This window comes from Octopus bimaculoides, chromosome 7 (genome assembly GCF_046866305.1).
Source record: "Octopus bimaculoides isolate indiv1 chromosome 7, ASM4686630v1, whole genome shotgun sequence".
In the NCBI taxonomy this organism is placed as follows: domain Eukaryota; kingdom Metazoa; phylum Mollusca; class Cephalopoda; order Octopoda; family Octopodidae; genus Octopus; species Octopus bimaculoides.
Genome location: NC_142934.1, coordinates 23,834,155 through 23,846,855, shown reverse-complemented (window position 1 = coordinate 23,846,855; position 12,701 = coordinate 23,834,155). Strand labels below are relative to the sequence as shown.

General features: G+C 35.3%; 1 protein-coding gene across 1 annotated transcript in view; it reads right to left on the bottom strand.

The window, feature by feature from the left end:
- Positions 1-1,460: 1,460 nt before the first annotated feature.
- The window catches only part of LOC149134617 (leptin receptor overlapping transcript-like 1), a 30,188-nt gene continuing 18,947 nt past the window's right edge, over positions 1,461-12,701 (bottom strand). Inside the window, exons 2-4 of the mRNA XM_089355239.1 lie at positions 11,505-11,579; positions 8,071-8,257; positions 1,461-6,160 (exon numbers count right to left, since the gene is read on the bottom strand). Coding sequence (XP_089211365.1) covers positions 6,044-6,160; positions 8,071-8,257; positions 11,505-11,579 — 379 coding nt within the window. The 3' untranslated portion in view covers positions 1,461-6,043. The remainder of the gene's footprint in view (positions 6,161-8,070; positions 8,258-11,504; positions 11,580-12,701) is intronic.

Sequence of the window (12,701 nt, the reverse complement as noted above, 5' to 3'; positions counted from 1 at the left end):
AGCATCCATTTAGCAAATACACCCAATACTGAGACATTCTGGTTAGAAATTTTAGATTATAAAGATGTCACTATAGGAAATCTTTTTAGAGATGTTGCAAAATTTGTCACCTAACCACTCACACCTTTATCACTCATGCCTCTAGTATTCTACCCCTGTTTCTCACCTATAGCAGGTGCAGTCATTATTATGTGGTTAAGAAGTCTGCTTTTCAACCACACTACATGGCAACTTGGTGGGCACATGTCTTTTTCAGTAGCCCTGGGCCAACCAAAGGGCATGTGGACAGAAACTGAAAGAAGCCAGTTAGTTGTATACACACACATACTCACAAACAATGTATGTTTGCATGTGTATTTTTGTTTCTAATTTTCTGTGAAGAACATTACCAGCCATGGGGGAAAAAGATGTTGCTTGGAAACTGAAGGTTGGTGACAGAAAGAACATCTAGATGTAAAAAACCTGCCTTAACAAATTCTGTCTGGCCCTTGTAGGTGTGGGAAAGTGGATATTAAAAACAATGATGATGACTGACAATGAAAAACAGTCTATATATTTCACGTAATTTTTTCAAAACGAAAAAAAAACTTCTATGATTCAATTAAATAAACACAAAATGCACCCATGCCAGTGACACGTAAAAGGCATCCATGCCGGTGACATGTAAAAGACACACAGCACCCTCTGTGGAGTGATTGGCATTAGGAAGGGCATCCAACCATAGAAACCAAGCCAAAACTGACTGGGATCTGGTGCAGCTCTCCAGCTAACTAATCCCAGTCAAACCATCTAACCCATGACAGCATAGAAAAACAGACATTAAATGACAGTGATGATGATAGGTGTAGGCATGGCTGTGAGGTTAAGAAGCTTGCTTCCTAGCCATGTGGTCTTGGATTCAGTCCAACGGCAGAGCACTTTGGGTATGTCTTCTAGTGTAGCCCCAGGCTGACTAAAGCCTTGTGAGAGGATTTGACAAATAGAAACTGAAAGTAACTTATTGTATATATGCGCAGGAGTGTGTGTGTGTATGCCAATGGATGTATTTGTATAAATTGCATTGCAACGGCAACGTTGTCTTGACATCATGAGAAATTTAAATAAGCAAGAATCACTATCATACAAGCAATATTTGTTTTGCACTCTTTATTTTTAAAACACACAGCTGACCATGGGGAAATATTACCTAGCTTGAAAACAAGTGAGAGTTGGCAACACAAAGGGCATCTGGAGGTAGAAAATCTGCCTCAACAAATACCATCTGATCCATGCAAGCATGCAAAAGTGAATGTTAAAATGATGACGATGATGATGATGAATTTCAAGCCAGTGTTTTGGAACAAAGATAGTATTGGACAGTTTAGCATTAACAAGGTTAAAAAGGATTGAAAAAGAAACAAGCAAAAATACTATCATTTGAAGTTAACGCAAAAAGAAATGTGAACAATCTCAAGACTGAGTAGAATTTCTTTATACTTTTATTTCACACGTAAAAATGACAATAATAATAAAAATACTTAAAATAATATTAATAATAATAATTGCTAATTTTGGCACAAGGCCAACAATTCTGAGGGGGTGGGAGGGTTAATCAATACCATTGATCTCAGTGCTTGGCTGCTACTTTATCTTGCTGATCCTGAAAGGCAAAGCTGGCCTTGGCAGAATTTGAACTCAGAATGCAAAGAAGCAAAAGAAATGCCACCAGCTCACTGGCTTAATAATAGTAATAATAATTCTTTCAAATTTCTGCACAAGATTAACAACCCCTGAAAAGATGAAAGGCAAAGTTGACCTTGGTGGGATTTGAACTCAGAATGTAAAGAGCCAGAACAAATATCACAAGCCATCCACTGATTCTGCGAGTTCACTGCACTTTGTAATTTAGGCACAAGGGCAGCAATTCTGAGGGGAGGGAGTAATCAATTATACCTACCTCAGGACTTGACTAATGCATTATTTTACTGATCCCAGGTGGCTTAAAGGTAAAGCTGACCTCAGCAGGATTTGAACTCAAAACTTGAAGAGCCAGAAGAAATACAGCAAGGTGGTTTTGTCTGATGCTCTAACAATTCTGCCAAAAATAATAATGGTTTCAGATTTTGGTACACGGCCAGCAGTTTTAAGGGGACAGGGTTAGTCAATTATATCAACCCCAGAACATGACTGGTATTTCATTTTATCAACCTTGAAAGGATGGAAATTGGTATAGTCAGAAGAAATGCAGCCGAACATTTTGTTGAACACACTAACAATTCTGCCAGCTTGCACCATAATAATAATAATAATAATAATAATTATCATCATCATCATAACATTGTAAAATAGTAGGCTTTTAGAAGGAAAGATGGAAAATGTCAAAAAAAATAAGTGTTTCTTTAGTTGCTTACAGTTTTTGATTTGAATTGTTCATTCAGAGAGGTTTGAGTCTTTTTTTTTTTTTCTTTCTGTAATTTCTTCCTTCATTTCCAGCTTTTTGAAAAAATAAACAACTTAGAAGGGGACTTTTTTTTTTTTTTTTTTTGAAGTGGGTGATTTTTTTTTTATAAATGTGTTTTTATTTTTATGTAAAATGGAGGTTTCACCACAAATGAAAGTGGAAGAAAAAAAACGAAGGGAGAATGATATGGCAGAGGTCTCTAAACACGAGAAAAGTGATGAGTAAAATTTTACTACATTTAGTAATTGAGTATATTGGATGATGGTGGGAGATGCAGAGAGTGAAGGAGGGAGTGTGGGAGAGAGAGAGAGAGAGAGAGAGAGAGAGAGAGAGAAAGAGAGAGAGTCACAGAGACCAAACTGTTTACAAATACATACACACATATAAATATATATATATATTTATTTGAAGCTGATGAGAAATTGCTCCATTGCAACTTCTACTTTCTCGTGTGTGTGATTGGTAAAGCATCAAAAACACCTTTGTTGCTTAAATATACACTCAAAACCGAGAAACTTAGAGTAGTGATTGAACAAATTATCAGCTTTGAAAAAATAAACTAACTCCACCTGTATGTATTGTGCATGTATTGTGTACACTTTTCTGCTCCTATCTACACATCCAAACACACACACACACACATATATATATCAATATATATATATATATATATATATATATATGCATATGTGATAAATGTTTGCAAAAGGCTTTGAGCAATGCAGATGAGAAGTTGAGCACAATATTTAAGATGATGATGTAGAATAACAAAGAGAAAAGATACTGTTATTATCTTACATAGGTTATTCTATGAACCTATCATATTTTTGGGAAAATTCCTTTTTATAAATAGAAGAAAATAACACATTTCCCCAAAAATTTTTGTTTCCTTTCTATTTCTCCAAACTCCTTTCTTTTATGTGTAAAGGGGAATTTTTCCTGAAATATCATTGAACAATTGAACAACCCATGTAAGATAATACAATATCATTTCCCTTTGTTTCATTCATTGATATTATCTTTTATATTTTGATTAAGTTCTCATCTGCATTCTTCAATACTCTTAAACTGAATACATGTATGTGTGAATATATATGTATGTCTGTGTGTGTGTGTGTGTGTGTGTGTGTGTATATATACACACACATGGCACATTTATATGTATATTTGGATGTACACGTGACATACATACATATCCGACTACAAGCTGATAATAAAAAGACACCAGTTTTTACCAGATGTTGCCAGATTAGTCTTCTAGACAGTCTAGAATGTTCCCTACTCCTCTACAACCATATTTAAGCTTTCAGAGACTTTTCCATTGCAACGGCAACCTATCTCATCAGATTTAGATATAAAATACTGCTCCTCCATGAGTCAATGACTGCTGGTTGCCATAAGTTACCAGGCGGTATGTGATATTTGACAAAAAAAAAAATTGAATAAATAAATATATAGATAAGATACAAAAAAAAAAAAAAGATAAGTTTAAATTTCTCTTTCTTCCTGAATATACTTATGCATATGTGCACACATATATACATGTATGCGCACACATGTGTGAGTGTGTGTAACGTTATCGTACAAACAAGCACACACAAAAAGCAAGTATCTTTGTATATAAGCATTATATATAAACATGTATGTAAGCATGTATGTATATGTGTGAGAGTGCAGGTGTGTGTAAATATATGTATATATATATATATATATATATATATATATATATATATACACATATGAAAATACACATGTATGTATATATATAAATAGGTACATGTGCAGGTGAGAGTGTAACAAGGGATTTCAAGGTTTATATGTGAAGTTCCATACAGCTACCTCATGTACAAGGAAAGTAAGCCTTAGTTGGAAGTGTTTCAGGATTCACAAAATACCTATTAAAGATTACAACCACTTCTATACGAGGCAAGCTCTATCATAAATCTAGGAATGAGTTTTGATTCCTTGTTAGCACACATAATTATGTATATATATATATATATATATATATATATATGCACACACACACATTTCAACAAATTTTACACTCTTCCACCTTAAGCATTTTTCAAGTAGTAATTTGCTTTTTATACAAAAAAAAAAAAAAAAAAAAAAAAAAATCATCATCATCATAACATTCATTATCAAACACACCATAAAATTAATTCAGAGCTGAAATCTTGCATGGTGCTATTCAGAGTTTACAGTTTCTATTAATCAAGTAACTGGTGATAACCTCAATGGGAATTTAATTTTCACAGTTGGTATACATTTACTTGGAAACCTAATTAACAAAAACATTAAATAAAAGAAGCATACAAAAGTTATAAGAATCTGTGTATGTCTCCTCATATACAAACACACAGCATATATCTATATATATATATATATATATATGTGCTAAATGAGAATAATCTCCTAATTTTGAAAGTCTTCCACCTTGTTTTTTATTTGTATCATAATCTTATCTCATCTTCACTTTTATTTTATTTTATTCAGATAATTTTCCAGTTATGGTTATACTTATTTTATCTTGTACATGCACCCACACAAGCATACCAAATAATTTGTTCCCCGTTTTATGATCATGGCTTGATCAATCAGAATGTCACATTCACAACTTTCACCTTGCTCTGAGCTCAAATTGTCACATACTTTGACCAATCATAGCCCGTAATTCGCTTTCTGTAATATACCCATGATTCACCACACACTTTAGCCAGTGGCTTTAACATCTGCCTTCACAAAAACTATCAATCCTTGCGTTTTTGCTGGGTCTTTCACATTTTCAAAATTTTGTAACTTTTATTCATTTCTTCTTTTTTTTTCATGTTTATGTTAATTAGTTTTGGCAGTAGAATATTCCATGTATAAATAAAATCCACCACAGTTATTATCAATACTCACTAGATGAACAAAAACAACAGGAAACTCTGAGTAATGACCAGTAAGATTTCAGCTTTGAAAAAGATCATATGCCACTCTATTTCACCATATAGAGTACCTGTCCTCTTCTCAATTTTACACCTTTGTGTAACTAATTATTCATTATATATATATATATATATATATATATATATATATATATATATATATATATATATTTACGTATATTATATATATTGCATATTATATATATATAACATATTATGTATTTTATGTGTGTGTTTATATATATGTCTATATTACATATGTACTTTACGTGTATATATATATATATATATATATATATATATATATATATATGTATATATTACATATGTATTTTACATGTCTATATATATATTACATATGTATTTTACATGTCTGTATATATATATATATATATATTATATAAGCATGTATGTATAGACTGGGTTTTGCTGATGGATGTTTTAAAGTCAATCATAAAGGCAGATCAAAGTTTTAAAGAAACACCCAGTTTCTCTAGAACATCATCTTGCTTTAAAAACAATAGAAAACCCAGGCTTAAGAGGGTGGAGTGAGGCATGAAAAATTTCCATGATGCTTGCTTGCTATGGCTTGTTCTGTTTTTTCAAACCAAGCTTGTGGTTGATGGTGTTGGTGTAGGTGCTGATGGTGATGACTTTCTTTAGCCAACAGCTAACACCACATGTTGTAGTCAAAGTCGTCACTGGAAAACACAATGAAATAACCAAGTATTGTGATGAAGACGATTATGTTCCCAGCCAATACCAGTGCACATGCACCCCATTTGATCTGAAACACAGAGAAAAAAACAAATAGTTTACATATCAAGTTATACTAAACAATATAATGTAAAGTAATTCATAACCTTTAACTTATATTGTCTCTAGTTTCAAAAGAATAAAAGTCTGTCTTTAGATCATGTGTCTTAATGTAGAAAACAGAAAGCCCAAAAGGGGAATTAATGGACAGTATTGCCAAAACTTCCTTTACTTCACCTTGAGTCCTCAGCTGTTAGAGTCATAGGAGTGCCATGATGACATACAGCATGTCATGAGCATTTTTAGCCTGGCAGAGCGCCCACTTCTCTCCAAATTTGACTACAGCTGATGATTTCCGAGAGGGAGCGAGTGAAGTTGAGGGGGGGGGGGGAATGACTGAGTCTTTATTCATCCACCTTAAAAGGATTAAAGGTAAAGTTGATTTCAGCAGGATTTGAAATCAGTGTGCAGAGAACCAGAATGAATACCACAAAGGCAATTTATTTGCTGCTCTACCAACTTGGCAATTCATTGCCGAAAAGAAAAAGTGCAAAACTGTCCACAGGACAAGAACCATGTATTTCATGATGCAGACAACTATGCTCTAATCTTTGCATCAAAGTAACCCAGCACATTGCTAAGATCATAACTCAACAGTTATTAACCCTATGCAATACTCAATACTGTCTGCACATCAGGGATGGTGCTGTTAATACGCTTTAGACAGTACCAAAATGAAGCCATTCAAGTGATTGTCAAGAGGTCAGTCACAATACACTCTGACTCTGACCTCAGGTTCAAAGGCTGGAGTGTGGTCACTTTCCCCCTTCTGCTCCTCAGAGCTGGCTGATAACATGTCACCTGCATTTGGGTACACCAATTCACTAATCTCTCCTCTTCTTGAGACCCTTAGTGTCCTACCCTTCATCAATCCCAAACGCCTCACAAACCACTACATCCAGTCTTTCTGGTCCAAAACATTTCTCCTTGGTATTCCCATGGACATAGCCCCTTTTGCCAGAGCCCACCATTAAAAAAAAAAAAAAAAAGGGACAAAAACAAATCAGTTTAAATATGCTTCTGTGATGCAACAGTACAGCTACTAATAATGATTTTTCACATAACAGGGAGAGAATTTTTAAGATGACCTAGTATTTGACAGGTTTTATTTATTTTATTAGCCACTGGAAGAATGACAGGCAAAGTCGACCTCGGTGGACTTTGATCTCAAAAAGTAAGGAGGCATAAATAATAACTGTTGCTCTATTGATACTGCTACACTGTCACTTTAAGAGTGATAATAATAACTGTTTCGAACATAGAGCTGAAGTCTGAAATATAGGTGAGGGGAATAGTTGATTGTATTGAATCCCATTGCTTGGCTCGTACCCTATTTTACTGACCAAAGAGAGATGAAAGGCAAAGCAAACCTATGAGGGATTTGAAACTCAGAGCTGGAAGAAATACTACAAAACCTTTTTCTGATACTCTAATGATTCTGCTAATCCATGGCCATAATAAATCTTTCTAATTCTAGAACAAGGCCAGTAATGTAGAAGGGAGGAGGAGGTCAATTACATCAACTCTCTGTGGCCATCCAATTCCATTATTATGAATTTGAATTGGGAACTTAAGTCACAGTGAATCTTCCATTAGCTGATTACACAACCATGGATACATTGCAGTTACTCTCTTGATAGAGCTTGGTGATCCTGATGTTGATCTTCAACGATTCTTCTGCTCAGCATCAATGTAAGAAGTAGTGTTGGCTCAGTTGAGCTCTTCTGCTACCTCTTTACAATCCGCCATGCTGTAGTCCTATGACTTTGCCATATCTCTGGCAGGGTGGCTGAACGCATGCTATGCCTTTTCAAAATACTTGCATTCCCTAGATAAACAACAAAAAAAACTGGCAAAGATTATTGAAGTTGGCTAACTTACCACAGCCACATGTGCTAATACAAGAGGTAGCCCTATGGCAGATATGATAATGCCTGTGGTCAAAAAGATGGACAGTTCAGCACAGGCATTACTGCTGGAGTCAAAACTCTGTGAGTTACGTCGTGAGATTACTGTGGGAAGTGGCGACAGGAAGTAGAATATCAGAACAAACATGGGCCACCAGTTGCTGGAGAAAGAAAATGAAAATGACAGTTTAGTTGTTTTAGGCAAACTAGAATTATTAAAATGTATATTTCACCTCAACACACATCCTATCCCTGACTCACCTCTTGCTTTTATTTCAGCTATATTTCACATATATTTTCATATATTTTATTCTTCTGTTGGTAACAGTTATTTGACTGCATTTAAAACATTTAGTCAATTTTTCGTACTTAGCCCATCAAATGTTGCAGGAATGACTGGATGGATGCTACACCCACGTAATCCGACATGCAACAGAAGGTGACCAATAAAGACATCTACAGGGACATTCCCCCAGTATCAGAGAGGCTCAGAGCCAGAAGACTCCATTTAGCTGGGCATGGCTACCAGGCCAGGAATGAATGCATCAGGGATGTGTTACTCTGGGAACCAAATGCATGACCACAGCAGCAGTCGACAGCAGCTTATTAGTTCCTAAGTTGAAGTCGGCAATGGTGGACAGGAAGTATTGGAGGAACGTCTGTGCAAATCGAGGAAACCCAGTCTAGAAGAAGGGTCCAACACCTACTCTCTGACACTTATACTAATATCTCTTATATCCTCAGTATATTACTATCTCGCTCTCTGCTACAGCCCCAAAATCTTGCACGCTGTATAGAAACCTCACTAATGCAAGTGTAACGAAAAAGGCACAGCACATGCTGTGAAGTGGCTGGCATTAGAAAGGAGTATCAGGTCACACCAAAAACCATGACAATGCAGTCTTGGACACATTGCGTTCTGCCAAACGATCGAGCCATGCCAGCAGAGAACATGAACGGTAAATAATAATGAGTTACATTCCTTCTAGAGAGTTACTCCCCCTTAAAGTATTCACGCTGATTCAGATTGTATACAAACACTGACACACACACGCCCACGTCATCAGAGCAAAGTAGAGATATTCTTCCGGGTTGTGATCACAAAATGAAAGTGGAAATAATACTATTTCAACCATGTCTAATTAGATTTGTCAAATAGGCACACCCCCTCTTTTTTTTTTTCTTTTTTTTCAAGTATAACTGTGTGGTTAAGAAGTTCGTTTTGCAACCATGTGGTTTTGAGTTCAGTCCCACTGTATAGCACCTTGGGCAAGTGCCTTCAACTATAAGCCTCCTGGATTGCCCAATGTCTAGTGAGTGAATTTGGTAGATGGAAACTGTGTGGAAACCTGTCACAAGCATGTGTGAGTATGCATGTATGTCAGGAAGGGCATCCAGCCATCGAAACAAACCATGAGACCACAGACAGTTGGAGTCTGGCCAGCTTCCTGCTAGCCAGCTCCATGTCAAACCGTTCGGCCCATGCCAGCATGGAAAGCAAATGTTAAACGATGATGATGATGATATACACACACACATATATGTATGTATGTGTATCTATCTATCTATCAATATATATATTTATATATATTAAGGGCATTGCTATACATAAATGCCTCATGCTAGGAGGGACTCTTAAAGTCAAAATTACCATAATAATATGGTAATTTTGACTTTAAGAGTCCCTCCTAGTATGAGGCATTTATGTATAGTAATGCCCTTAATATATATATAAATAAATATATTTAAAGGGTATAATTAATCAAAAGAATGATATACATATTTTATTCTTAATATAATCCAGTAGATTTAAATATAATAATGCTAATCACTGTTTTACCAAGCCTTCAGAAAACAACTTGTTACTTCTCCCTTTATACATGTGTTGACAAAACACTTGATTCAGTACAATGTAGAGAGACTTTGAGACACCAGTATTTGAAACATTGTGTTTCTTCAGTCAAAGCTATTCCTGTACCTCTTATCCAAACAAGAACAGTCAATCCTATTTACAGTATTCAGCATACAAAATTATTTGCTGATGCCTGTCAAGTCAATATTTATTATGAGATGACAAGGGACTGAAACCTCTGGTGATTTGCTGTATTTGAGAAGATATGTCAGGCTAAGTAAAATCACAGCTCTCCATACATACAGGCATGTCCTTTATGGCCATGCCCCCCACTTCCTCTCCCACCTGAGAGGTCTTTGTCTTGCAGGTGCCAGTGCCACATAAAATGCACTTGTGCTGGTGCCATGTAAAATGCACTCATGCTGGTGACATGAAATGCACTCATTCCAGTGCCAGTGCTACATAAAATGCACTCGTGCTGCTGTGATGTGGAATGTAATCATGTCAGTGCCATGTGCAATACACTCATACTGGTGCCACATAAAAGCATCCAGCTCACTCTGTGAAGTTGTTGGCGTTAGGAAGGGCATCCAATTGTAGAAATTATGCCAAAACAGACAACTGGAGCCTCGACAGCTCCTGTCAAACTATTTAATCCATGCCAGCAGAGGAAATGGATGCTAAATGATGCTGATAATGATGAGAATATGAGGACATAAAAGAATGAGAATCAGAATGATGTGCACATTCATTCTTAATATGTGCCAGTAGATACAAATACCAATATGCTAATTGCTGTTTATTTCTCCTTAGAGGTATGTCTTTATGTTTGTCTCCACAAAGCTTATCAATCAGTGTTTGGCTTTGTCCTCATGGCTTAATGGTTCACCAAAAGAAGTTGGTAGAATAAGTACTAAACATTAAAATAATCTTAAAAAATACAAGGATCAATTTGATCAAGTTAATTCTTCAAGGTGGTATTCCTGCATGGCCACATCTAAAATATGAAACGAAAAAATAAAAACAAAACCCAGTTCAAATTTTTAAACCTACCCCCATATTTTACTAACTTTTTTTTTTGCAAGATCGTTGCCAGTGCCGCTGGACTGTGCAGGTGGCACGTAAAATATACCCTTTTGAGCGTGGCCATTGCCAGTACTGCCTGACTGGCCTTCGTGCCGGTGGCATGTAAAAGCACCCACTACACTCTCGGAGTAGTTGGCGTTAGGAAGGGCATCCAGCTGTAGAAACTCTGCCAAATCAGATTGGAGCCTGGTGTAGCCATCTGGTTCACTGGTCCTCAGTCAAACCGTCCAACCCATGCTAGCATGGAAAGCGGATGTTAAACAATGATGATAATGATATACTGAGAGTTGAGATTCTATGTCTAAAAATATGGAGATTATGATTCTAAAAATATTTTTTTCAAAATTTCAATGGTTGCTTACAAAAAAATTTTCACTTTCACTTTGTGAGCATAAACCAAAAGGACACTTTTTAATTCTGGTTATCAAAATATACATAGATAGATAATAAAAAAAGTTATAGTTACATACTTGAAGGTGGGGAGGGCACATCCCAGCACAACAAGACATATGCCAACAGCGGCAACAAAAGCCAATCCAACTAACCTGGAAAATAGAAAGAGAAAAATCAGAACCACAAGCATCCATTATACTTCCTTGATTGTGGTAATAATACATATTTAACCCTTTTGATATCAACCTGCCTGACACCAGCCCTGGTTCTCTGATATAAACTTCCTGTTTAAAGTGATCTGGATTAAAACCATATTGTTATACTGAAGGATGGTCATATTTTGCAATGAAACATACACACTATATGTTTGGTCTTTACTTCAGATTTATTATTATTATTTTTGTTTCTTTGTCAAAGCTCTTTCATCATACATCCTGTAAGCTCTTGAATGACTATCTCATGTGTCCCCTTTTGTTTTGCTTAGTCTATTTTGTTTTTCTGTAGGATAAGGAGCTAAAGAGGTCACAGGATGTGTGATGAAAGAGCTTTGACAAAGAAACAAAAATAATAACAATAATAAAGCTGAAGTAAAGACCAACATATAGTACTGTATTTAATTGGCAAAATATGACCATCTCCAAGTATAACAATATCTGTTTCAACACACGTTCTCACATCAATAATCTTTCAAAACAGATACATGTAAATTAAAATCTTTCCATCAAAACTCTTATGTTAATTTATGTTCCATACATCCGCTTAACAATAATAATAATAATAATAATAATAATAATAATAATAATAAAGTTAGATTTACTAAATTCTGCATTATTGATATCATCCTGCCTGTGACCACTCCTGATTCACTGATATAAACTTCCTATTTAAAATGATCTACATTAAAACACTCCATCAAAATTTCATGTAAATTTATCTTTCATGCACCAGCTTAATAATAACTAAGTTGTCTTACTAAATTCTTAGTTTCTTTTAAAATTAACTGAAATAGCAGGAGTGTGTTTCAACTGAAATATGGTATCAAAAGTGTTCAGACGGTCAACAGAGGCAATAACAGTAAAGGCTGGACAACTATTGGTCCCATGATCAGGAATTCAATACAGCAACAACTGTGTTGCTATATGTTAACATGCAAGACAGTAGGATAGAAAACACAAGCATTAATTAACCCTTTCATTGTTATATTTCAAAGGAAATTCACTGTCTGTATTTCAATTAATTTTGAAACTAATTAAGAATTTGGAGGGTTTAAGTAA